At 36.0% G+C, this 27489-nt stretch overlaps 1 protein-coding gene across 1 annotated transcript in view; it reads left to right on the forward strand.

The window, feature by feature from the left end:
- Positions 1-27489, forward strand: part of IGF1 (insulin like growth factor 1) — a 46603-nt gene that overhangs the window by 17196 nt on the left and 1918 nt on the right. The window contains 1 exon segment of the mRNA NM_001303149.1: positions 20835-21016. Within this exon segment, the coding sequence (NP_001290078.1) occupies positions 20835-21016 (182 nt within the window).

Below are 27489 nucleotides of genomic sequence, written 5' to 3' on the forward strand. Positions count from 1 at the left end.
AGGGCAAATGTGCCCTATTCTACTTGAACTAACAAAGCACTTTTGACAAGAGGCTTAGAATCAAAAGCAACCTAATCTTCATCTCCCTTTCTTCAAAACTAAGCATCTTTCCAAAGCATCATTACCCTCTTCTGTTGCCATTGCAGCAACAGAAATTACCTCATTCCTGTGAGTTGCACAAATTCCAGAGCAGCTGCTGTGCATCAGCAAAGCACTGACCAGGAATAGTTTTCATTGCCAAGTGGCTGGTGATAAACAAATTCTGTGCAGAATCATCTAAAATTGTAATTGATTGAAATCTATTGGTCCACAGATCTCATTTTAGATGAATACATTTAAAACAAAACAGAATATAAAACCTTTGCAGCTATATAAAAGCTGAAGCAAGCTAGTACAGAAAAGCCCTATGGTTGTTTGCAAAAATTCATAGTGTGCTGTGGTTATGGAAACACCTCTCGGAGTTACAAGCTAAGCCTTTAGCTGGAATAAGTAACTTCCTGCCTCCAGTAACGACAACATAAATTAGGCTTATCCATTCATGGCTAATATTCTGAAACTACCAACAGGATGGGCATTCATTCAAATAATTTTACAGTGTGAATGTCAGCAGAGACCACCATTGCAGTTCTCATATATGAATAAAATTTTTTTTACATATCAACCTGGGCTGCCAATGGAGAGTAACCTGATTTTAAAAATCCACATTATGTGACAATTTATTTTTTCTTCCTGCTTCCCCCGCATTTTATCACCAGTACTGCAAGCAACACTAGGAAAACCGTTCATTCTGAACCACCTAAACAAGTACATGCAGTTTTGTTTGTTAAGTCCATAACTGCCTTTGGCTGGACATTTTCAAACAAAGGAAATGAGAGTGTGTCATTTCTATATTGCCAATTTTGCTGATTTCTTATAGTCTCAAAATACATATAAATAGCTAGGAAAACTTCGATGTAATTCTGTACATCAGCAGACTGTCTTCTTACTGAAACAACTACAATCACAGAAAAATTCTGGATGAAATAGGCAGCTGAAATCTGAAAGTCCCGTACAGTCAGTACGGGAGTCAGTACAGTGAATACACCTTTTCTCTGAACCACTTCTACCTCTTCAGTTTCCATTGTATAAGCATGCTATGTTGAATGTGGAATCATAATGTTCTTTTAAACTACTGCTTTGAAATAATTTAGACACATTTAAACTATCGCAATTTAGCTGCTGGCCACTTGATTTCAGTGCAGCCAGTGAGAAAGCATGACCCTGAGTTCACTGAGATTACTGGAAAACCAAAACAAGGGTTTGGAAGTCCAGTGCTTTAACACATAAAGAAATACATTAAATACTTCAAAAGATATAAAATTCTTAGAACTGTTGGACAGGCTTCTCTGTGTTAACTTTCCTGTCCAAGCAACATTGCTAAATACTGTGACTCCAATCAGAAGATTGACATTACGTTATTGTGTAATTCATAACCTCATAACTCAATGTCCCTTTTTAAAATGCTTTATATGTGCATTCAACAGCTTAAAATTTCAACTGTCAGATATTAAATAATGGACAGATCAGGAGGCTTATTTTGAAATAGGAGTTCTTTATATTTTTTAGAAGGGAGAAAGAATGTAAAGGTTGTTTAGCCAGTGTTAACACTAGAAGCCTAGAGTCAAATAATTATCAGGAATCACCAACTGGAAGGAAAGCTAATCCCAATCATTTTGATGGACAAGAGTAAACCTGAATTTTTACAACACAACTGGGACAAAGTGCACCTAAATGCACATAGTAACAAACACCACTGAGATCCTACAGAGCTGACTAAACCATCTAAGTAAACAGCCAAACTAACATCGTATAGGTTAGGCTCAACAACAACCAGCAATGGAGAAACAGATGCTCAGAATGTAATCTTCATCTCCTTTTCTTCAAAACTAAGAACCTTTCCAAAGCATCATCTGCTGCCATTGCAAAAATCACCTCATTCCTGAGAGCTGCACAAATTCCAGAGCTGCTGCTGTGCATCAGCAAAGCACTGACCAGAAATAGCTTTTATTTCCAAGTGGCTGGTGATAAACAGAATTCAGCACTGCCAGGTATTTGTAAAGGAAGTGAAGTTCTTTGCTTCAAATTACATACGGCAGGGATTATCTGCTGTTATCCATAAACCAACCTTCTAGAGTATCAGTATAGCACTTCAGAGGCACTGTGTTGGTCTGATAGAATCTGTGAGATCACAGTCATCTGTGAAGGTGTTATGTAGCCGTTGATGATACACTGAGGAAACCACTAACAATATCTTCCTCTGTTATACATAAAAATACAAAATAACATAAAATAAAGGCTTACTAAAGCCGTTATACTGCATATTATTCAGTGTGATTTGGGGTTCTCCTTTCACAAGGTAAGGAATGATGTGCCCTTTACAAAACCATCATCTGGAAGACTGAATTATAGATTCTTTGGTATGAACAAAAGCAACTGCATATCTATGGTAACAAATAAAATAATAAATACCATCTGGTCTTTCAACACTTAGCAATAACTACTATTTAAAGGGCTTAAGATTTCTGGACATAGCTTACTTTCAGTATTAAACCCATATTCACTTGTTTTCTTTGTATGCTACCTAAGATGATCTTGTTGCTATTCAGTTTCTCGCATGTACAGTGAATTTATTTATCAGTTTTGCACCCATAAAAAGAAGCAGTGAGATGTTGAAATGTATGATTCCAGTAGTACACAATTATGGTTAACGCACTCTTTTTCTGAGTAGTCCATGAATGGAATTCTGAACACTAGAAGTAGGTGTAAACTCTTACCTTTTATATTTCAAAGAACAGATCAAATACCCATTAAACAGACAGCAGCTGGAAGAACTATGGCTATTTCTAGATCTAACACTAGCTAACTTAAATAACCTTGACCAAACCATTTTATCTGTATTTGTCTTACTTTCACCATGTGTGAAAATGAGGCAATGATGTTTATTCACCTTTTTAACGTTTTTAAAACCCCTGAGTAAGGTCACCATTCAGATCCATCCAAACACTATTTTTTAGAAGCTCACCCATATGAAAACTCAACCACTGGAAAAGTTAAAATTTTAAGCAAAATTACACACTGCAGTAAGGGTAGTAAATTGCAAGTAACAGTTTCTCAGACTTAGAAGAACAGTTCAGTAAATACAGTAAAAATGCATTTTTTTCATAGGGATAAAAATTGGCTACTACTGGAAGTTAGTATTACTGCAAGGAATCCCTGAAACATTTTTTAAGCAATACTTGAACGGTTATATAAAACTTAACAGCAAGTAGATCACCCAAGCAGGCCCCACAACCTACTGCAAGTATATGGCATAGGGTTCAGAGGTTACATGAGACCAGCTTTCCTAACCAAACAAGTAAAACCATAACACTTCCAGGCACTGAAACACTTTTCCTTGGACTTCAGCAGAAGCAGATGTGGGGCTGACTACATACTGAACAAAAAGCACAGATAGAAGAAAATGGCAGGAAAAAACTCAGTTTGCAATTTATCCGTAATCATCCTTTTACATGAACACTGGCTTTCTAGTACTACCCTCTTCATCTGAAGATCAGTGCAAATCTTCAAATAATTGGGAGCTTATTTCTTCATGTGTGCTTCAGATTGCTCTGCTAAGCAAACTGATGCAATATTTTCATTTTACTTTGGGGTGTAAGTTCTGAGTCATAATCGTTTATTTTTCTCCAAGCCTTCAGCTTGTGTTTTCTGTTTTTCTTCCTGGATGTGTCATAACAACTGAATTGTACCACCCCAGTAAAATGGTAAAGCCCAGCAGACATCTGCCAGTGACAAAATACTGTGCTCTCACTCTAATTCTCCACACATTCCACTCTTCACACAACTTTTCTCGCATCCTCTCAGTAAAGTGTTAGAGCCTAGTAAGCAATTTCTTTTCATTCTCCACAACATTCTGCCAACACTAACACAGAGATGAAGCAATAAATCAAGAGTTGCCTCAGAGAAGAACCTACTTGCCTTGTATGTTCTTTTTCTAGCCCAGTTTTTATCAATATTCCCAACAGGTTAACCTCCCTGAAGTCAGTGACTTCCCTGTAGGTAGGCTATCTGTTAGTTTTGGGTCAACACTGTGTTAATTAACTTTGGAGGTTTTTTTTTCAGAATTGCAAAGTAATTTTGATTTGGGAAAATCATTTGAGAGACATTTTACTCTTTTCAATTTAATAGAACTGTTCAAAAGTTTCTGACATTTGTGAACACAAGATTGATGGGAAAAGAAATCCCTTAGTCTGAGTTTTGAAATCTCCATTTTTCATTTATAAAAGTCACTACTGTGGTATATTTGTTTTAAAAACGAATATAATCATCACACATCAGAATTGCATGCAGGAGAAACAGAGGTGAGAATGAGTAGTTACAGGAAAGCATTAAAGCAAGGCAGAAAAAGTCTCATCTCAAAAGAGATAAAAATGATGGATCAGATGAAAACGTAAGTTAAGATAGAAGGGACTTTAAAAGTTACTATTAAAGTTCTGTATTTGGCAGCTACCTTACCTGAACTAGGACTTTGATTCCTTTGAGGGTGAATCATGTTTGAACCAGGTTTCAAGGACAGTTCTCCTCTCACAAACGCACAGCACTTGCAATTGCATCCAATTTTTCTTACGAGATCGGGGTTGGACAGTGATTGCACTGTGTGTTAGCAATTGCATGTGGGTGGATAGCTATATAAGAATCAGTCCTGCAGCCCTGGTTGGTGCAGACTGTGAAGCAGGCTGCAAAGGATCTCTTCAGAAGTACTCACACCAGTCCACCTAACCACAAAGTAGACACTTCTTGCTTAACTTCCAACTCAGCAAAGACCAAGAATGAATGTTAAGAGAAACCTTCCCTCAACAACCAGATGGGGAAAAGCCAGTACTGGAAGGCTGCTTCAGTTACGGCAGCAGTAAAAAAATGGCAGCAGCCATTCTAAGAAACAGAAGAGTTGCCAGATAACAACTTCTTAAGATTATCATGTGGCAGGTATAAAAGCAAAAACTGTGGCAGACTAACTCTTTGGAAAATTGAACTGATAGATACTTACACCAGATTGATAACTATTTACACCTATCTTTTTTGATAAGGTTCAGAACTTTGGAAGCCTGAAATTTTCACTTCATGGAAGCAGAAGAGTCACACAGTAGGACAGAAATATGGTTAAGAGGAGAAGGGGTTAATTTTTCATAGGGGCATTCTTCTACTCTTATTGTCAGAAATTATTCAGTTGTTTTATGTGCACCTTTCTTTCTCCCATCCTTTAAAAGAAGAAAAACAAAAACCTATCAAGGACCTTCAATGCAAAATACCTGGAACCCCTCTTTTAGGTTTGGTTAAATTATAACAAATTTAAGGCAGAGATTAATATTAGAAAGTGTCAGGCAATCTAAAGTTTAGGTATTGCTGCCTGCACCAGCTATTAGTGTCACTGTCAATATTATGTGCCAAATAGTCTTAATTTCTGTGTGTGACTAACAGACTTTTCATTTTGCTGCTCAGTTGTTTATAGTGTTGCGGGATATTTAGTTTGCTTTTGTAAAAGTATTTAATTTTCAAACACTTACATATGCTGCGTGCAATAAGGCAGTATGAATTGTTCTTTAGGGATTGGGCTGCCCCTCACTGATTCAAGCTTGAGCTTTACCAGATGCCATATCCAGAAGAGCTAATCCTCATTTTTTCTACTCCTACATTCACTAAGTATGATTTTTACATAATTGTACCAGAGCAATGAGACAATAATGAACGAATGGTCCGTGTAGAACTCTGGAAATATTTCAGCAATGTTTGTGAGGCAGTGAATCAAAATGTGTCTGAGTGAGATATGGGACATGGTGGAACAATGTTGAGATTCTTTGGAACATAAGGGAAGAGCAAGTATTCTATCAGAGATATTTTATCATTCATTTTTTCATTCATTCAGCCAGTATGGTCTAATGTGAAAATTTACAATGTGAAATAATAAATTAAGTACATCTGCTCTATTAGGAAACAAATGTATTACTCAATAATTACTACCAGTTTCAACACTGAAACGTTAACAGTATGTATGATTTTTTAAAGGCTTCACTTCTTAGTAATTTTACAGGGTACTAGTCTGAAACAGTGTAGGTACTTGCCAGATGTGGTACAGTGGTAAAGTAACACTATTAACAGGGAGCATATTTATCCTTAGATCACCCCTCTCCTGTTCTCTCAACCAAGGAGAAATGATTTCCGAATTTCCTAATGATCTCGCAAGATAAACATTGAAAGTTATTAGATCTAGAAATAATTATATTAAAAAGAGCATTATAGTTTTTAATTCTAGTGCTAAGAACATAAATCTTTCCTAAGTCCTACTTATCAGTACAATGACGTCACCCTGGAGTAGGGAATAGGATAATCTTCCTTGTTGCTGCATTACTGAAGAATGGCAAGGAGTTCTGATAAATATCCCGCTCACTGTATGTTTCCTTACAGCCAGTCCTCACTTTTACACTGGACAGAACAAACTGTAGATTTTAAAAGCTGTATATTGTTTTCTAGTATTTCTGCTATCTTTTTTCTCCGCAGTACAGCAACATGTTCCAAGCATTTTTCAACGCTTCCTCTCTGCTCTTTGCCTTCACTCCACCAGCTGTCACTCCAGTGACATTTCCAAAGCATGAAGCTAACAAAGAGCAGGGTAGAGCTTAACTGCTTAAGCTGTGGAGATCAGTAGCGGTATTTTAAAATATCAACAAAACTCTGTGTATTGGGAGCAATTTCTGGTATCATTACTTGAATAGACAACAGTGTTTATTTACCACACAAGCAGTTGCACAGAACATGTTTCAGTTGCTTTAGAAACTCTTAAAAGTTTACTGAACTATAATACACAGACATATGACGACTCTCTACCATAATGTTTAATTTAAATTAGAAATTAAGAAAGTCTAGCCTGATTAATACTAAGAAATTTCTGCAAAGACAATTAAGAAGCTATTAATAATGTGGAAAGGAGGCCGAAGTACAGAGTATAGGAAAGATATTAGAGAAGTGTTACTTCCTGATTTGCACTTATTCTCTGTAATTGTCAAATTGCAGGATCTATATTTACAGGTCATGACCTGAAATTCCACTCTAACATGGAGTTATCACATGGGGATGCCTTCCTATAACAACTAAGCTTTCTTTTCACTTCTTGTTTTTTAACTGAGCCTCTGCAGTCCAAGATCCAAATACTGACAAGAAACCTATTGCAATGTGCAGAGAGTGCAGTGTTTCCTTCAGTCTGTAAAATACGGGTCCTACTACCATGTCAGAGTACACAGAAGCAATGATTAGGTGTGGGTGTTGGCCACCGAAGTGCTCAGGGCTCCCTGGAGTAACAAGCTCACAATGCTGTACCTACTGCTGCCAGCAACCAGCACTCCTGCAAGGTGCCTTGGCTGGAAGGAGCAATGAGTTTGATAGATCCTGGCTATCAACACTGAAGTAACAAAGGGGATGTTTCAGTTTTTCAGTAGATCTTCATATCGGGAAGAATTTCTAAAATACATTTAAAAGACAGAAAGCCTCTGTATTAGGGTAAATTTTAGCTCTACCATGTTGATAACACAAATCTGCTGGAGGTCCAATCAGTTTGCTCTACAGTAGAAGTAATATTCTGGACATTCCAGTGCTCAGATCTATCAGCTAGAGACACTTAAAGGGAGCTCATAAGCAGGAAAGAAATAAACTTTTTACAAAAGTAGATAGAGATAGGACAAGGGAGAAAAGTTGTAAACTAAAACAGGGAAAAGTTAGATTAGATGTCAGGGGAAAGTATTTCACTCAGAAGGCAGTGAGGTGGTACAGGCTGACCAGAGAAGATGTGGGTGCCCCATCCCTGGAGGCACTGAAGGCCAGGTTGGATGGGGCCCTGGGCAGCCTGAGCTGCTGGGTGGCAGCTCTGCCCACAACAGGAGGTTGGAAATGGGTGGCCTTTAAGATCTCTTCCAACTCAAGGCATTCTGTGATTTTATGATACCTCTCCATTACAACAATTACTTCTCTCTATCTTTTATTAAATAGAAATAATTTCTATAGATGTCACCACAGAGGGCAATTCAAATAATCATAGAATCATAGGATAGCCTGGGTTGAAAAGGACCACGATGGTCATCTAGTCTCAACTCCCCTGCTATGTGCAGGGTCGCCAACCAGCAGACCAGCTGCCCAGAGCCACATCCAGCCTGGCCTTGAATGCCTCCAGGGATGGGGCATCCACCACTCCTTGGGCAAACTGTTCCAGTGTGTCACTACCCTCTGAGTGAAAAACTTCCTGCTAATATCTAACCTAAACCTCCGCTGTCTCAGTTTAAAACCACTCCCCCTTGTCCTATCACTATCCACCCTCGTAAACAGCCGTTCCCCCTCCTGTTTATACACTTCGTTCAAGGACTGAAAGGCCACAGTGAGGTCTCCCTGGAGCCTTCTCTTCTCTAAGCTAAACAAACCCAGTTCCCTCAACCTTTCTTCATAGGAGAGGTTCTCCAGCTGTTACCTGAGGTATTTTCTGCAAATGCTGCATAGCTGCTAGTCATGCACACAGAGAAAGAAAGAGAAGCAAATAGTCTCAAACAGGTCAATACTATGCAGCTACTTCCCTCATCAAACTTTGGTTTATGATTTACATCACCAAGATTAAGAAAAAAACAGCAAAGATGAAGTTTATGTTGATTGTTTTCCATCATCGCTAATTCTAAATGAGATATATGTTAAATGTATCTGGTCCACAAAAAAATATTGCTCTTAAGTTCTGTAGAGAAAACTTTATGCAGGAGTCTAATTTTGTGGTTTTAATCTTTAGAGTGATTACAGTTGTCTGTGTAACAGTTTTATGATACCAGATGGAAAGTAAAAACAATTATAAAGTTTAAATTGATAACAACTTATTTAATGACATGCTGTGTAACTGCTAGAGGCATAAACAAAGGATACCTAGAATGCTGGAATGAATTTAGGAAATTCATTAGAAAAGTTATTAAGTGACGTTACAAAGAAGACAAGAAGTATTGTATGGGAAGCATATGCAAATGACAGATGAGGATAGATTGCAAATAATTAAGCAAAATCACAAAAGATGTAGTTTAGACAATCATTTAGAAACTGAGAAGAGAAAACAGACTCATTTTAGACAAGCTGATTTAATTTCACTTCCTATTATGACTTTATTCTGGGTGCTAACCTGAAACTTTTCTGAATTTCACAAAGGAGGAGATTGAGGTCTGCAGAATTAGTGTCATCTTGGCTACGACCCTTCAGCTGGAAACCTCACAGGATCAGCCATGCTCATTAAACTTGCTGAACTTCCCCAGCCAGGCTGCACAGTCTCCTTGGCTTATTTCGGCACCTCCTTTTTTGGCTAGCAAAAAGGAGTTCAGAGGAATGCAAAATGAAAAACAAGGGGAAAAAATTAATCCAACTTTCCCAAACCACAGAAAACTTTCATTTGGTATACGTTTTGACCAAAGTTTCAGTGAGAGCAATGGTCAGGTTTTATCCAAAAATTACTCTGAATGGAAGGAACTCTGAGCAGTTTTAATGCACAACGACTGAAAGAGAAACACCATGCTGGCAGAATCTGTATCCACACTCTTGAGTGTATAAATGCTAGAAGTGCAGATGATTGCATGTGTCATCACAAAATTGAATTTGATTATTCTACTTTATTATGAAATTTGGGTGCCTAAGGATAAAGTTACTTTGAATATGTTATAAAAAAATACTTTCTAACTCCACATCTGTGATGGTTGAAAATGACTTAATATCTCCTGGACATTAGCCCTTTCCTTTAGTTGTATGAAATTATACAGAAGAAGTAAATAAATACATTACAAGGAGTACAGTTTTTTGGTGTGGAACTATTGTTTTTTAGCTTTTCAATTTGGTTAAGTATATCAATATCAGATTTGATTGTAGGCACTATATAAGAGCAGTTATATGAAAAAATTAGTGATCTTGATTAAGACAAATTTTGGGTATCTACAGGGTGCCCAAAGACTACTTTCCTATCTACAGCTTGACTCTTAATTTCAAGTTTGAATACTAGATTATTAATTTCAAATGCAACTAATAACTTGCAACTGTGGAATAGGTAAAACTCAGAACAAAAATATTTCAAAAGACTTGAATACTTCTGTCTATGTCCAAGAAATATCTTCAGACACAGCTCAGAATTCACGCTGTCAGAGAATCAAAAACTTTTTAAAAGATCTTTCAGGTTTTGAGATTTATTATTGTTTCAAGGAACTATAGGTGAGAATTAAAAATGGTTGTGATTTATAATGACCAATATAGAGACTGAAGGAATTCTTTAGAAATATACTTCAAAAGAATTGTTTTTTTTTTATTATTATTATTATTATTTTCTATGGTACCACCATATGAGTCCTTCAGTGGCCAAGTATGTTTAAGATAAGTTGGTGGGTTTTTTTTCATTTTTCCAGAATTTCTTTTTCCATTTTTTATTTATTTATTTTATTATTATTATTTTTTCCATAAACACCATAGCTCCTGAGCAGAAATATGTTCAGCCTGATGAAGAGGATCTCATGATGTACAAAGTCACTGGCCACGTTGGGAAGAATGATCTTGTAGACACAGCTTACTAAGTTTACACATTAGTCTACCAAAATGATAAATTAAGTAGTGGATGCACAAAGTTGTGGCCCAAAAGAAGTCAATGAGCTTTTAAAACCAGCATGTGGAATTTAGAAATTAGATCAGTTCCAGAAGGAATTAGGGTCAAAATTTGAGTCTTTTTGGATTAAAACTTCAGCATCACCACAGCCTTTTTATACTGATAATATTCCTATTTAACACTGAGAACAAGGAGGGAAACAAAAGCACAACATGACTACCAAATACGAGAAGACATGAAGAAACATCTTTAACGGATGCTGAGGTTTCAATTGTTAATCAAGTTTAAACTTGTTGGAAAGGAAATGGTAAAAGAATTCTTGTTACTTAGAAAAAGAACTTCTCTTTAAATGGAAATGAAATTTAAAAAACTTCGAACTTTCCTGAAAGGCCATAGAAACTTTGCAAATGAGAACTTTAAAACATTTTCTTAGAAAACTACAATGTCTTTTAGAAATTGTGACTGGAGATGGCATTGTCAGCCTTGTATAAGTAGGATTACTGCATATTTGCTTCATATATATCTTTATTGCCTATAAACACTGCCATCTTCAATGGTCCCACAGAAAACATGGTTTTAGTGTATTTCTCCCTGAACTGTTTGAGCATTGCTTTGATGACATGTACTTTGCAAGTCTTCTGTGGGTGGTCTGGGTGGTCAAGGTGAATAAGAGTAGTTTCATTTATTGTTCAGTACTTGCTTCTTGTCCCTGTCACTGGAACTTATCTTCCCACCTCCTTTTGCAGTATTAAATCACTAAGGAATAAAGATACCACTGGTAGAGAACCAGCGCAAGTGAAAGGCAAATCAAGCATAGCACTATATTTAGCTAGATTTAACGAGATTTTATTTCCAGATGCAATGTCCCTTTCTCACTCCAGTGACTTCATCCTCACTCCCTAATTGCTATGTAATTAGCTGGAAAGTTTCACTTTTTCTTTTATCTTGTTAGACAAACTTAGCAAGAGCGTCATGACCTCAAAGGAATCTTTGCTTTCAAGATTAGAACAGGTTAAGATATTGACTAAAGGTGCTTATGTTGATGTCAGTTCAATTCCTATCACTGTCACAGCCTTCTGTTCTGCAAATAATTGATAGCTGGATCACATAAATATTATTCAAACTAAATAGCATCTTCCTCTGCAAAGAACTCACTTAATTTGGGATAAAGTACTGTTTAACACCAGTGAAGGTAAAAGAAACTGACTTTAAATTTTTCTGTCTAAATTCCCCTTCAGAATGCAGTGGTTAATCTGTCTAGGTCATTAGAAATTTTCTGAGTCAACCTCAACAAAAAAATACACCAATAGCCCAAAAGTAGCAGACAATAAAAAATAACTTTTCTGGAAAATATTTAATGTTTAAAATATTGTTTGTAAGAAAGATATATGCTGGACTTCAACTGAAAGCATTAATATATTTTACTGTTGCTTAATTTTTAAAAATAATGTGTTTCTAACTTCTAGAGAAACGTTAAATAGTTGAGACTCTAAACAAAACTACTGCACAGGTGCAAGGCTGAATCTTGTTCATTTCTTATTCTCAATTACTGCATAGAATAGTATACAAGGTTAGATGCTTCCTGACAAAGCCTTTGGCAACATCTTACTAACCAGAGCCTATAGCTCTGTAACACATTGCATAATAGAGAAAAGGCACTGAAGTCAACTGTGTTAAACAAATACAAATCTAGTGTGAGAAGTGAGTCTTGCCCTTGCTGATATCTTCTTTCTCCCTCCTACTCTTCCTCCTACCCTCTACTGTCATATTTGTTTCTAATGAGGAAAGGAAACTTGCTGACATCTTTCTCTGTAATAGATTGGATGACAGTGGTCTGCTTCTAATTGCTTACACGCTATAAGGACTGCTGCCAGTTGGTAGAATATGACAGTAGTTGCACACGTGGATAGTGTGAAAGATATGAGATAGGAGATGTTTAGTCTCATTGTTATGCAACAGCCACTGAAACTTTCTGCCTCTAACTAGGTAATGCAGAAATAGGAGTACCTTGATTGTCATTTGTCATTTGCTTTCACTTCTCAGAATACATCTGAAAAAGAGTACCTTGATAAAATCCTGATTACACACTGTATTTCTTGTTGTGCAATCAGAGGCATTAATTCTGAGAAGCAGTCGGTCTGCTTCATATTGTACATAAGAATTCGTTTGTTCTTACCTCCTTCAACGAATCACATTACATCCACTGTCTGCAGATCTTTCCAGATGCCACGAAGATACTGTTTACTCACCAAACTGCAAGACTGGAAGGCAAATAAATGATTGTTCATTATTAGCCTGATGCTGAGCCCACTGAGAGCAATGGAAGTTTTTAAATTGATTTTAATAGATTTGGATTAGGTTCTATATAAGTAGCTTCAAGCAACTGATTCATAATCCAGAAGAAAGCAGAAGATTTCCTATTGACATCAGTGATGCTATGATTTCATTCAATTTGTTTTTTGCATTTTTATTCATTTGGAAATTCCAAATAAATCAGAGTTTTACATTGGCTATGGGGTAAGAAGGATAGGGAAGGTCATACGGTGATTTATTGTCCTTTTACTAGGCACAAGGGTAAGCAGTTGTTAATTACTGTGAGAGCATATACAAGAAAAGGAAAGAATATGTACTCATTACAGATGGATGACTGTATTACCATTGTACTCCTGGCTGCACTACAGTGGGAAATATCCAAATGTAACAATGACCTCCTGGTTTCTAATTATCTTGTCCTAAACCTTGATAAACCTGCCCCTTCTTGCAAGAGTGAATTTCTGTCCGGCAAAGCATTTCCCTTGCCAGAGTATATATATATTTGGCAGCATCTTGCACTTTCCAGCCCTGGAATCTGATGTAAGCTTGTAAATTGTGCTTGGTTGGCAACATTTTCACCCTCTAGAGCACTGAATTGGTGTAAAATAATACATGATACTGTTTCCCACTCTTTCTGCTCTTTTTTTTTTTTTTTTTTTTCCTCAAAAGAATTCTAAATTCTAAAATTTCTGCTTTGTATTCCAGTGCAATTTTCACAAAACTGTAGGTCTTTCTCTTTACACACTACATCTGGCTTAGCAGCTACCGTGTGAAGCATAATGGCTCTATGGCTCTATCACATGCTTAGTACCCTTAATGGCCTCTGAAGCAGCAGTTCCATCAGGAGAACAGAATATAGTTAATGAATATATGTGAGTAAAAATTGCTACAACTGCTGTACTTGGGAAATAAGCTTAGAGGAGGATATATATACATACAATTTAAAATACATTGAAGAACAAAAGTGCTCCTGAAAGCATATTTCCAGAGGAGGGGAAAAAACATTCTTCAATGCTGTGGCAGACTGCCTGATAAACATAGACAGATAAATTAAATTAAGATAAGTTTTTGGATAAATCTACATTTGTTGGCTAACTAACTTCACTGAAGTGAGAGAGTTCTTTTATTTTGCACTTGAAATGTTTTAGAGTTCTCTTTTTTTTTTTCTTTTTTTTTCCCCTAATGTGAGCTTCTAAATGTTGATTACTCAGGGAAAAATCTTCAAGTCAAAGTCTAATAGATTTCTCTTATAGAAATCTATATATAGAGAGCCTTCGCTGCCCTAATCAAGTAGTATTTTAAATGGCAAAGTTGTTAACAACAAGCAAAGACCTTCTTGCCTTAGCCTGAGTAATTAATACAATCCAATGTTCTACAAAGCAGTAACTCTCATGCAGTATCTCAATATTAACAAATGCACATGCTTTCATAAAGTTTCTCTTGTGCATACTGATAAAGCTTATCCTCTATTCTCATGCATATTAAATTAGACTTCAGAGCTAGATCATCCATTCATTGAGCATTTATAAATGCTAATATGTGCTCATTTTGATGAACACAAACAAAAATCAGCCTAAGCATAATTATTTTTTGGCACTGACAAAACATTGGAGGAAAGTGGAAGCTTAATATTAAATACTGTAGCTTCAAAATGCATGCAAATTATTTACATGAAAATCAGAATGCCTACTTTGCAAAATTTAAATCATAAGGTACTTCTGCTAAGGAACTTCAGGAAAGGTCACAACATTTGTTTTTTGCTTGTTTATTCATTTGTGTATGTGTTTCATTAGTTCATAGAAGTATCAGAATACAGGCATTTCCTGCTGATTGAACATTGACTCATAATTTTCCAAATTCTGATTAGAAATTCCAGAGTACTCCCAGAAAGTATTACTGATATAATGCTAAACCATTTGTCTAACATCTTCAGATGAAAAGAAATATCAACAATCTCATACTTTGTATGTGCATTTATTTATAATACATAAACACGGAACATTAGCCAAGAGGAATGGAGATGCATAACTAAACAGTAGACTGGGTGGTATGCTTTTTAGAACAAATATGGGTCATCATATTTAATCATGGAAAATGGAAATAAATGAGAATGGCTTTGTGGTCCACTTGCAGTGCATGCTTTGTGATTTAGGACAAATCACTTGCAATGCAAATCGTGTTACTTTACTTCAATTATCTAGACATTGCATGTATACCCTGAGAATAGATCAGGTGGCTTTGTCTGTAGTCGAAGAAAGAACACCAGCTCTTTCAGAGAACAGTTTATTTTGAATAATGTGCCAAAAACAGACCAAGTTACTCTTCAGACAAGCCTGCCTGTTGACTATCTTAAAATTTGACCTCTAATTTTCTGATTAAGAAGCTAATTAAGATGAATCTCAGACTTGTCTGCTTTGCCACCAAAAGGTATAGAGCAAATAGAACTCACGAATACTTCAACCATGAACTCCCAGCCAGGATCTAGCGCAAAGGACATTCTTGTTCTGTTACTACATCACAGTATAGCAGTATAGACTCTTATCCTTGTTTTTCAAGCTCAGAAAGTTGTCTGTGGCTGAACTACTACTCCACAGTATGCCTACATACATCCAGATAAACACTGGTAAATGAGAAAAAGAATTTTGCATTCTACCACTTCAAAGAATTGCTAAAAAAAAAACAAAAAAAAAAACAAAAAAAAAAAAAAAAAAAACACCAAAAACCCTCCCAAACTGCCATTGATGTTTCAAAATTGTACAAAACATGTTACCCTCATATTTTATAAGACACATTTCAAGTTTTTCAGGTCGAAAGTACAACACTCACAATATCACAGTCTACTAATACATCAACAGCATTTTATGTTACTTTAAATGCTGCAGTTATAGCTGAAAGTTGGTTATTAAGTGAGGAACATAGTTCACTGCTTTTCAGAGTTACATTTTTTTCTGAATTACAGTCTAAAAACCACTCCTGAGTTCTACTGTAGGGCCTGAAAAGACACTGAAAGGTACTACAAATAAAAAGTCACAGGAAGCCTCAAGGACACATTACCCCAGTTCTTTCCAAAGTCCTCAAAAACTGATTTTTTTTCTGTTTTTTTCTGGGCTGTTTCTCATGTAATTTCCTCTTCTTAATGTTACAACAGTGGATTTTGATTCTCTAAAGAATGTCTAGTTAGTTTGACAATTGAAACTTTTACAATCCACCTACACCAGTGATTCTAACATTGAAACTGTCAGTAGAGCAGAAGCATCAATGAAATATTTGGGGGTTGGGAAACAAACAAATCAAACATAAACAAGACCTACTGAATTACTACAGTGGCTTTGCGCTGTTTCAAGGGAAGTGCTGTTAGTACAGAAGCCAGCTGTTTAACTATTGGAATTCTGCAACTTGGCCTGCTTTCAGTGAACTTCAGAATAGTGTGACTAAACTTTGTCTCTTCTTGTAGCGCATGGAAAGAAACATTCACATATTTGGTACAGTAGATTAAATGAAAGCCAAAAATTCTATTAAGTAAACTTTGACCTACACAATATGAAACCTCTTTTGAGCCTGAAACTGACAAAAAAAAAAAAAAAAAAAAAAAAAAAAAAAAAAAGGGAAAGAAACCTCCAAGGAAATCAGTGTACATCAGCAAAAAGGAATGCCCAGGACTGTTAGATGTCCACAGGCAGCACTTTGAAGGTTGAGTAAATATAAGGAACTTTTTTGATAACAGCTGGAGGGCAGCACTGAAAATATTTCAGAAATATGAGAAAAAATGATGTGGGTGCCCAGTATACTCACGCAGCAGGATCAGTCAGTATTTTAAGACAATATCATAAAAAATTAAGAAACAGAATACTGATATAAAATGTGCAGAACTTCCAACCATTTATTTACTCATACGGATTTTAGTTTACAGCTTAAATTCTCAGTTAAATTAGCCATTATGCAGAAGGGCACTCAGGCATGTGCTCAGTGTTGAATAAGTGCTTTACTACAACTTACTTCAGGAGCTTGAACATCGGTTTAGATCTAAGTGCATCTTTTGATAATGATTATCTAATTCTGCAGTCCTTTCAGAAGGATCACAGAATTATAGAATCATAAAGGTTGGAAAAGACCTGAAGTTCATCTAGTCACTCATTCCCACCATGCCCACTAACTCCATCCTGCAATGCAATATCCACATGGTTCTTGAGTACCTCCAGTGACAGTGACTCCACAACAGCCAGTGCATCAACACTCTTTCAGTGAAGAAACTTGTCTTGATATCCAATCTGAACCTTTACTGATGCAATTTAAGGCCATTGCCTCCTGTTCTATCACTGTTACTTGGGAGAACAGGCCAATCCCCACCTCACCATAACCTCATTTCATATTGTTATAAAGAGCGACAAGGTTTCCCCTAAGCCTCTTCTGCACACTGACTGACTCCAGTTCCCTCAGCCACTCTCCCTACAATTGTACTCCAGATCCTTAACAGCTCCATTGCCCTTCTCAGGACATGCTCAAGGGCTTCAGTGTCTTTCTCATTGGAAGGGCCCAAAACTGAACACAGTACTTGAGATTCAGCTTCACCAGTGCCAAGTACAAGAGGACAATCACCTCCCTTGTCCTGCTGAATATAGCATGGGCCAAGTACTGATAAGACCCACAGAAGTGATCACAACTCCTTGCAGTACTTTGTCTCATCTTTATATGTAGTAATATTATGCAGCACTTAAGAGGACAATAGCAATTTCAAATTTGTTAATTTTTAATTAATGTAAGCATTAGGTATTGCTCAAAAGTAGAGCCCAGACTTAAAATATGAAAAATAATAATTTTTTCCTACTCTTATCTACTATTTTGCCTAATCTTCTGAACAGAACATCACAAATTTTACAATCAAAATAATACTGATACATTATCAGAATGCTATATATCCCATTGCAATAAAAGTTAATTGAGGAAAGAATGCACTGAATTATATAATTGAGCTAAATTTGAAATGTCAAAACATAAGCTATGTTGTATGCTCAATTGGGACAAACTGGAAAGAATTATGGGTTGATAAAAAGGACAAAGGACTTTAAAAAAAAAAAATCACTTCCATTAACCAGTTCATGTTTGGGTTGTTTACTCATTTTTTTTTAATTTTATTATTGTTAAACAATAATAGATTTTGCAAATTTCTGAGAACATTTATAACATTTTTGTGTAGAAATGGATCCCATAAAAATGCCACTATTAGCCATTAGTCATTATTGGAAGAACATTCTGATCAAAATATTCCACTTAGGAAAACTACCTTAGTAAATGCTTTACCAAGTAAATAATTGGCTTCAGCAGAAAAAGGAACTTGCTTTGCTAAACAACTTTACAAGTTCAAGATATTTGTAGTCTTGCTTCTCATAGCAGGAAGATTTCAGCTATCAGCTCCTGTACATAACTTTTGGAAGTTCCTGGCAGAGATATTTCATGTTATTGGCTTCAAATTTTGCCACCAAGATATAATGATATCTGTCTAGTATGAATGTCAAGAGGATCTCACATGTGTACATTTCTTAGAAGAGCTAAACATAATTAATTCTAAAATCTCTTATTGGCTTGACAGATTTTTTTAATGTATGACTTATTTCCTAGATAGAAAGCTCATGATAAGCCAGCTGAAACCAAGAAATGAATGATCCCTCCTTATTTCTACTAATATCGGTAGCATGACAACCTATGTGCCTGTCAGCTCCTATGAAATACTATTCAAAGGAAAAATCCCAAATGAATTTTGTTTAGTGTGCTTGCTTATGAGACATTGATAGACTGAGAAAAGAATGTTTAACTAATCAAAAATTTGTATCTGCTGTTCAACTGGATCTATTAAGAGAAGGAACCAAATTTCATAGAATCACAGAATTTGCCTTCCTATGTTTTAAGTTGGAGCAGGACAAAATTTGAGAGAGCTCTGGGTATTCAATAATGACACCCCAGATGCTATCATGACAGCTAAATTTTGGAAGTATTAGGCTTAGAGAATCCGATTAATAGGCTTCAGGAAAAAAAAAATCCAGTGAAAAGCTTGTAACTTACAACTCAGTGAGTGAAAATAGTCTGGAAAAAAAAATCCAACAAATCTTTATCTTCCTATTCATAATATTTTTCAGTGATACACAGAAAACAATGCATACTCACAAATCAAAATATTACTGTAGCATACTCCTGGCATGCTATTCTGTTTAGTCTTATGAAACAAATAATTTTTAGCAGACAATGTACAGTATAGAGGCCCTCAGTGAATTGCAATCTACCAAGTAAGCATGTTTTTCTTTTTGTTTAATTTATAGTCCCTGGAAAAAAAAGACATTTAAAAACCTATTGTCTGGGTTTACAAACCTCATGAGGATAGTTAGTTCTTAGCTGATTGTACTGCTGGCTAAAATGTTAGACATACTTTACCACTAGAGGTCTTTTCATTTACGGATGTACTGAGGCCTCATGGGTTCTTCATCAGTGGACATATGTTTTAATCACAGGGAACTGCAAAATGCAGTGTTGTCTTCAAACTGACAACTGCAGACCAGATACGTGGATATTAACCTAGAATTTCTGTGTAGGAGGTAAAAATTTCTCAGAGAGAAATGGAATTTTCATCTTTGTTGATATACCCTTTCCCTTTATTTAGCTTCAGTAATTTCTAAAAGCTGAATTCCTGCCAAACTCTGAATAACAGAGTTTTGGTCTCAGCGATAAAACCGAAGAGGAAAAATATATTAAAAAAAAAAAAAAAAAATTGAGCTGACTGAATTGAGTTACTTCATTTTTTTTGGCTCTTTCTTTCCTTTTTTTCCATATTTTGGGTTTTTATCCAATGTGGATTGTCTCTACATGGAAACATTTAATGCTGAAAATGTCAAAACAAAACATTTAATCTTTTCAGAATTTTACTGTCTGAGACCAAATTCTACCAGAATTTAAAAATAGATGTAGTAAGACATCAATTATTTTGTTTCTGCTGTGAATTTACTGTTCATTCATTTCTAGAGTCATAGAAGGGCAACTACACATCCAACTGGGCTTTATACAAAGAAGCCCCAGAAATAATAGGTCTGTAATCTTTGCATAGTATGTCAGTGAAAACTCTAGATAGTAAAGAAATCAGAAATCCTTGACAGTGTGAGAGTTCTGTGAATCAAAGTGTAACTCTTTACTGGAGCTGAGTGGAAAAGATAGTAAAATATATTTTCTACAGATGCCCAGTATAAATACTAAATACAGGAAGGACCATGTTATGTTAGTCCGGTTTTCCATCCTGTGCAAAGCTATACAATATAAACTTTTTGAACTTGCAAATCTTGCAGCCTATGTAGTTCTATAGAGTTTTCATTTCTCGTTTGAATATGCTCTAACTTCATACAGTCGCTTAATTTCATTTTTCTCATTTGAAAGTACTTGAAAATACTGCACAGGTATGATCTTTAATCATCAGCTACCTCAATCAATACAGTGATCAGCTTTTGTCTAAAAGCTAAAGGATAAATTTCTTTTGCAAGTCCTTTAAATGCTGGGATGTGGCTTTCTTCCTCCCCATTTTCAGTGCCAAGATAGTTCAAGAAAATCTTCTGATAATAATTTTCTAAGAAGATATATGCTTGCTCAAATGCTTAAACTGCAACCACTCATAGACAGAGGTCAAACCTGGCCATTTCCAAGAGTGTCCTTGACAGCTGTTATCTAAGGACATAGTCATAGATACTGTATCTATCACTGTTGTAGCTAATTCAGGTAAACATAATGCAACTTAATATGACTGCTGCTGAGATCTTTGCATTTTCTTTCTAACATGAAAACTTTCCATTTGTGTTTTGAATAGGTAAGCCTACAGGGTATGGATCCAGCAGTAGACGCTTACACCACAAGGGAATAGTGGATGAATGCTGCTTCCAGAGTTGTGACCTGAGGAGGCTGGAGATGTACTGTGCTCCAATAAAGCCACCTAAATCTGCACGCTCTGTACGTGCTCAGCGCCACACTGATATGCCAAAAGCACAAAAGGTAGGCCAGGCCAAAAGACAAAAAGTTCTATTTTAGGAAAAGAAATTTATGTCAAGGCTGGTTACTTAGTAAACAACTGATGTGTTCTGGCTACTAGAGACACTGAGACTTAGTGGGTTGGGGAAAATAGCATCCATGATAGAAAATAAGGAGAAGATGCATCTCTTAGAATGCTGAATAAAAACCTGCAACTGCTAGGCTAGTAGTTGTGAGGCTTTATCCTGCTTCTGGGTATTAACTGAGATGTACTTACGTCATCTGATCATAAATAGCACCTAAAACCTCTTTCAAAAAAGAAATCAAACACTGAGTTTTTAAATACTCATTTATCCAGAAAATACTCACTCATCCTTTTTTGTAAGGAAGAAGCAGACTGAGTGACTGAGAGCTCTTCTAGTATTCTTTTTATTGTGCAAATGAACAAATCATTTTCTTTCATCATTGTTTCGGCTTTTTAGGGTTTTTTTATTTACCAGAAATAAATTAAATTGATAATTTAACTCCAGTCATTACGTACTTCATTTTAACTGTTTAATGCTTAATATGTGTATTCTCCAAGAATTGTAAATATTCATTGGTATTATTTGTATAGTCACAGAATTCAGAGCATTCAGACATATGCCTCTGTTGTATAGATACTGTACATATATGTAGTTAAATCTCTTTTATCCTCAACAGAGCCTATAGTTCAGCTAGGCTGCCATTAAGGTCTCTTCCAACTCTCTTTCATATTTGAGTTCTGAACATCTGTTTTACATGTTATCTGTCATCTTCTGTAAACCTACAATAATATATTTTATTGCCGTTAACCTTTTCTCTCCTATATATATGTTGGTTCCTTTCCTACAGCTTTCTGAAAACTTTTTCAATAAGGAATTAAACTGCATGAAATCTAAGATATCATATAAAGCTAGGAAACCAGTCCTATGTACTAATTTTCTTAACGTTATCTTCATTAAATAACAACCGTAAATGTTCTAACGTCACTTGTCTTCCATAAAATAACCAAAGAGAATCCTTTCCATCTCTTCCTTAAGGATTTTCAACCTTTTAAAGTAATGGCTGTATGATTCTTCCTGAGAAATATCACCTTAGCCATGAACATCTCAGAAGATCCACACAAATGTATGTAGAACATATGCAGAACACAAATATGGACAGAAAAACTCTGTAGTTTATTCATATCAAGCCTTCTAAGGCTTGTGGAGAAAGAAGAAAACAAACTTGGCCTGTAGTCTTTGCACTTCTTCCCATACTTATTGCTAGGGTGATGGGTAAAATGTTCTATAACATGTGAACGAAGACAAGATATCTGCTAGCTCTTTGATAGATCTCCATGCCACTTTCCTTAGAGGGCCAAGGAATTATGTCATTCTTTAAGATGATATATTTTTCTCTGTAGGAATACGTGCAGGAAGACACTTTCACAAACTGGAAGAGTCAGAATGAAGGCCTTGCGCCTTTGCACATTAGAGAAGAAGGAGGTGTTTGAGAAAGAATACTGTGTGTCAGGGCCTAGCTCCCATTCCTCAGAGAAGAGATGAGATATCAAACTTTAAGTTTTCAGGAAGCTTTTAGGACAATGCTTTTAGATATTGCTTCTAGGCTGCCCAGCGTGGAGTCAGAAGCTGCACTTGATGATCCTTATAGGTCCCCTCCAATCTAGGATATTCTAATTTAAGAGGAAAAAAATTAGAGTGAATGTGTAGTAACTGAGATGAACTACCTGCAGCAGACAGCATTCAGGAAATGAAAAGGAGGAAAAACAAGAGGTGAAAAGGACAGTAAAAAGACAATGAAAAACAGAGTAAAAAATAAAGGAAGGGAATTAGATTAAAGAGTCTCATAAGATGAAATATACTGAAGAACTGAACGAACTACGAAGTACAGAGTTTTGAGAAAATGGGAAAGAAAATAAAATTAGAGAAAAATTTCCTATTAAAGAAAAGAACACCGATAAAAAAATGTATAGGAGATCTGAAGCAAAAAAAAATCATAAATACTTTTTGATGGGAAATTGGCAATAAAATATTAGAAATCTTATGGGAAAAAAAAAGCTGAATTTCACCTTCATCTCTGTTAATGGATAAAATTATATTGAGGAAACAAAAATACAGGAGTAGGAGAAACTATACTATAATTCTAATTTGTGCTAGATAAGAGGAACATATAGTTAAAAGAAATAGAATGCAATAAGAAAAAAAATTATACATCAGAAAGCTCTAATACATATTTTCGTGTTATTATTTACTCTTTCTTTTTGCAACAGTACATGCTTCCATTAAAGAAAGACAATGCTATGTGCTTATCTTTTCTTTGGATTGGTTCTTCCAAGATGAACATGTTTAGTTAATTCTGTGTTGATATGTTACTGATTTTAACAAAAATATATATGTATTTTTTTCTGCTCTAGAGTATTTTTCTCTCTGATTATCATGCCAGGTATATGATATAGATCTTAAACATACAGAAAGAATATATAAGATAATGTGAAGGATCCCTATAAATTCTTATTTAGATGCAGAATCTAAAGTAGGATTAATTGTAACATTAGATGATCTCATTCTTAGATTCTGTACACAATCATGTTATTCATGCTTTCAGTGTAGTTTTTATTTCCAGGAATAACAGAATCTCAATAAACTTACTACAGTGGAGGTGGTTGTTCTGATTATAGGTTAAACTGATGCAGATCTTTAGTCATCACCTCCAGGGGTGGTGACTCTTCCAGCTATTCCTCCCTGAGCCTGTAGAGTTGACAGAGGTTGTTGTGGCCAAAGTGTAGGATCCAGTCTTGTTGAACTTCATCCAGTTGGCTTCAGACCAGAGATCTCCAGGTAGATCAGCACTTTCTCCCAACTTGGTGTCATCTGAAAACTTACTGAGGGTGCACTCAATCCCCTCTTCCAGACCAATAAAGATGTTAAACAGGTCAGGACCCAATACGAACCCCTAGGGAACACCAATCATGACTGATAACCAGCTGGATTTATTTATTTCTCCAGCCAGCTCTTTATCTAGCAAGGAGCGTATCTGTGCAAGCCATGGGCTGCCAGTTTCCCCAGGAGAGTACTGTGGGAGATAGCATCAAAGGCTTTGCTGAAGTCTAGGTGGACTATGTCAACACCTTTCCCCACACCCACCAGGTGGATCACTCTATCATAGAAAGATATTGGATTGGTCAAGCAGAACTTGCCTTTCATGAACCCAAGCAGGCTGGGCCTGATTCCCAGGCTGTCCCTCACATGTTGTGTTTCAGTTTAATGTTTAGACTGAAAAAAAAGATGTTTGGGCCAACTGTTCTGGACAGTTCAGCTATGAGAAACAGAATTATTTTACATCCCCCCGCAACACTAAGGCCAATACTATACCAACTGCTTTCCTGTCTTTAATTTATTTAATTTGATATATATATCACTTTTTTATTTATCATATATCTGTCATATATCTATTTATCATATATCTAAGACTAATATTCTTTATTTTTATATATCTCATTAGTAGATTGAATGAAAAAAAAAATGTTTTGAAAAAGGAAGATGTCCCTGAACTTTTAACAAAGAGAATGAGTGTGAAACCAAAGCACATTACAGATCTTTTTTTTCCTAACATTATGAGAATAACTACTGACCTTATTTTTAGATTAGAATCTCATTTAATGAGAAAATGCATTAACTAGTAAGGTGGGAATAAGAAACAGGGAGAAAAACTTTGAAAAACAACTGTTCTTGGTTCAAGTAAAGGAGACTGAACTGTTTCCACAACAATTATGCATATACACAAGGGAAAACTGCAACTTTTTAAAATGAAGCAGTGCCATAAAGCCAATGACACAAAGCTGACACAAAGGCTACAAGATGCCTTGAGAATTATAATGAATTTGGCATTGATAAGGCTGATTATAAAATTCACTAGCCAAAGAACAGGAAAAAATAAAAGTAATTTAGTGCCATTCCCTTGCATCCTAAGCAAGAAGACCGAAGAGATGTACAATTTGGTATAATTTTACTCATCCTCAGAATTCTATTCCTTATTCTTCTTTAGGATTTATATGTGGAAAATACACAAATGTATTAACAACCAAGTAGTAGTAGGAAGTGAGTTCTCTCAAAAGATCAAATACTAGCCAACATCCTTTCAGATTATATCTCATCTTCAAAATTTAAATAAATACTAAGTGAGACTGAGAAACAGAGTGAAAATATGATGGTTTTACTCTAAGAAAATCTCATTGAGAAAACAGAAAGCATATTGCATGATTTCTCATTAGTCTTTCTAAGATTGGCTTAATGTTTTGTAACTGGCTCTTTATCAACTCACAGATATATTTACAGACCAAAACATGCTTAATGGCATTAATCCTAATTTCTATTACATCCATACTACATTACCAAAGCCAGCGAGGGACCTTTTATGTGTAAGAGATAGAAGGACTTGGCCTCTTCACTTCAGAAAATTTTCTCCCATTGCTTACTTTCCAGTCTTGTTATTTTGTTACCAACCACACTGCCCACAAACCTAAAAAACTTTCAAATAGACCTTAGAGAGTCCGTAGCTAAGATATCATGTGTGTTACTACAAACATTAGACTTTCCATTTATTACCAATAAAGCAAGAGATCTTTTAATGCCAATATGAGTTTTGGAAGTCCATCCTAATAGCATAAGAATGCTGTTGCATGCTTCCCAGCACATTTCATCTTAGCTAAATGACCTTTACTGTCACTGAGGTTGTTGTTATCCGTAAGTCTCCAAATATCCATGCTTAAGGTGGTAGGCTTCTCTGTTCACAAAGTGACTTATGCAAAGTTGACATTTCGCAACTGGCATCTTAAAATGCTTATTACATTTGTCTATATCTAAATATCAGCTTAAAAGATCAGACAAACAAACATTACATACACACAAAAAATCATTTTTAGTTACTTAATTTCAAAGTCTATAGAAATAAGGCAAGATTTTCTATACTAGAGTAAAGACAGGTCTGAGATCCTGATTCAGGCATTCATATTTTGTTTTAAATAGTCTCAACATTGCATACTTGGAAAAAAATGTGTTATATGTGTCAAAGGACTTTCTGGCATGCATGTTAATCTATTTATGGATCAAAATGCTGATTCCAGATGAGAAACTGTTCTAAAAGTTACCTGCCATCTTCCCTCAGTTTCAAAGCTAGCCTGTGTATTGTGACAACTCTTTCTCCATATACATGCAAGTATTTATTAACAGCTATTACTGAAAGCTTGCTTTATTTCAGTGATTAAGCAATTTTGAGGTCAGACAACAACATTAGTTGAGAGAATTTATTACTGAAGTGAAAATAGCTGTTGTTTCATAATAAGGCTCTTACTTTTCTTATAAATGATGAATGCGCAGCCTTTAAGAATATATGACTTTTTTTTTTTTTTTTTTTTTGCAAATAGAATGCAGTGTATAATTTGTTTCTTATATACTAGTAAACTTTCCTCAAAAAAGAGATTCTAGATGCAGCAGTAACAAGGCTATTTTGTTTTGTTGCCATGAGGGAAAAACAAGACAGATGAGTCAATGAATTCCCATCTTCTTAGTGCATCGTTACAATATAAGCACTTCATAGAATCATAGAACTTAGGTTGGAAAAGACCTTAAAGGTTATCAAGCACAACCATCAACCTGACTGAGACCTATCTTCATGTGTTTCAGTGCTATGTCCACGCACCCCTTAAATACCTCTAAGGACCAGATTATAACACTTCCCTAGACAGGCTGTTCCAGTGCCTAACCAACCTTTCCATGAAGCGGTTCTTCTTGATATCTAACTTAAACCTCCCCCGCCTCAACTTCTGGCCACTTCCTCTATTGCTTGGAAAAAGAGACCAGCATTCTCCTCACTGCAACCTCCTTTTAGGTAGCTGTAGAGAGCTATGAATGCTCCCTTCAGCCACCTTTTCTCCAGACTAAACAGCCCCAGGTCCCTCGGCCACTCCGCATAACTCTTGTTTTCTAGTCCCTTAACCAGCTTAATTGCTTTTCTCTGTGCAAAATCCTTCTCATACTGAAGGGCCCAAAAGTGAACACAGTATTTGAGATATAGTCATGTAAAAAGAGGTAATCACTTCGCTAGTCCTACTTGCCACACTATTTCTGATGCAGGCCAGGATACCATTGGCTTTCTTGGCCACTTGGACTTACATCTGGCCCCTGATCTGGCTGCTAACCAGCTTTTCAGGTTCTTTTCTGCTGGACACATTTCAAGCCACTCCAGCAACATACTGCTGCATGGAGTTGTTACAACCCAAGCACACCAGCCAGCATTCAGCCTCATTGAATGTCACACAACTGGACACAGCCCATCATCAGCCCATCCAGGTACCCCTGCAGAGCCTCCTGCCCTTGTGCAGATCAACACTCCTACTCAACTTGGTCACATCTGCAAGCTTACTGAGAATGCACTTGGTCTCTTGATTCAGATCATTGATAATAGAATTAAGCAAA

Source organism: Meleagris gallopavo, chromosome 1 (genome assembly GCF_905368555.1).
Source record: "Meleagris gallopavo chromosome 1, MGAL_WU_HG_1.1, whole genome shotgun sequence".
Classification (NCBI taxonomy): domain Eukaryota; kingdom Metazoa; phylum Chordata; class Aves; order Galliformes; family Phasianidae; genus Meleagris; species Meleagris gallopavo.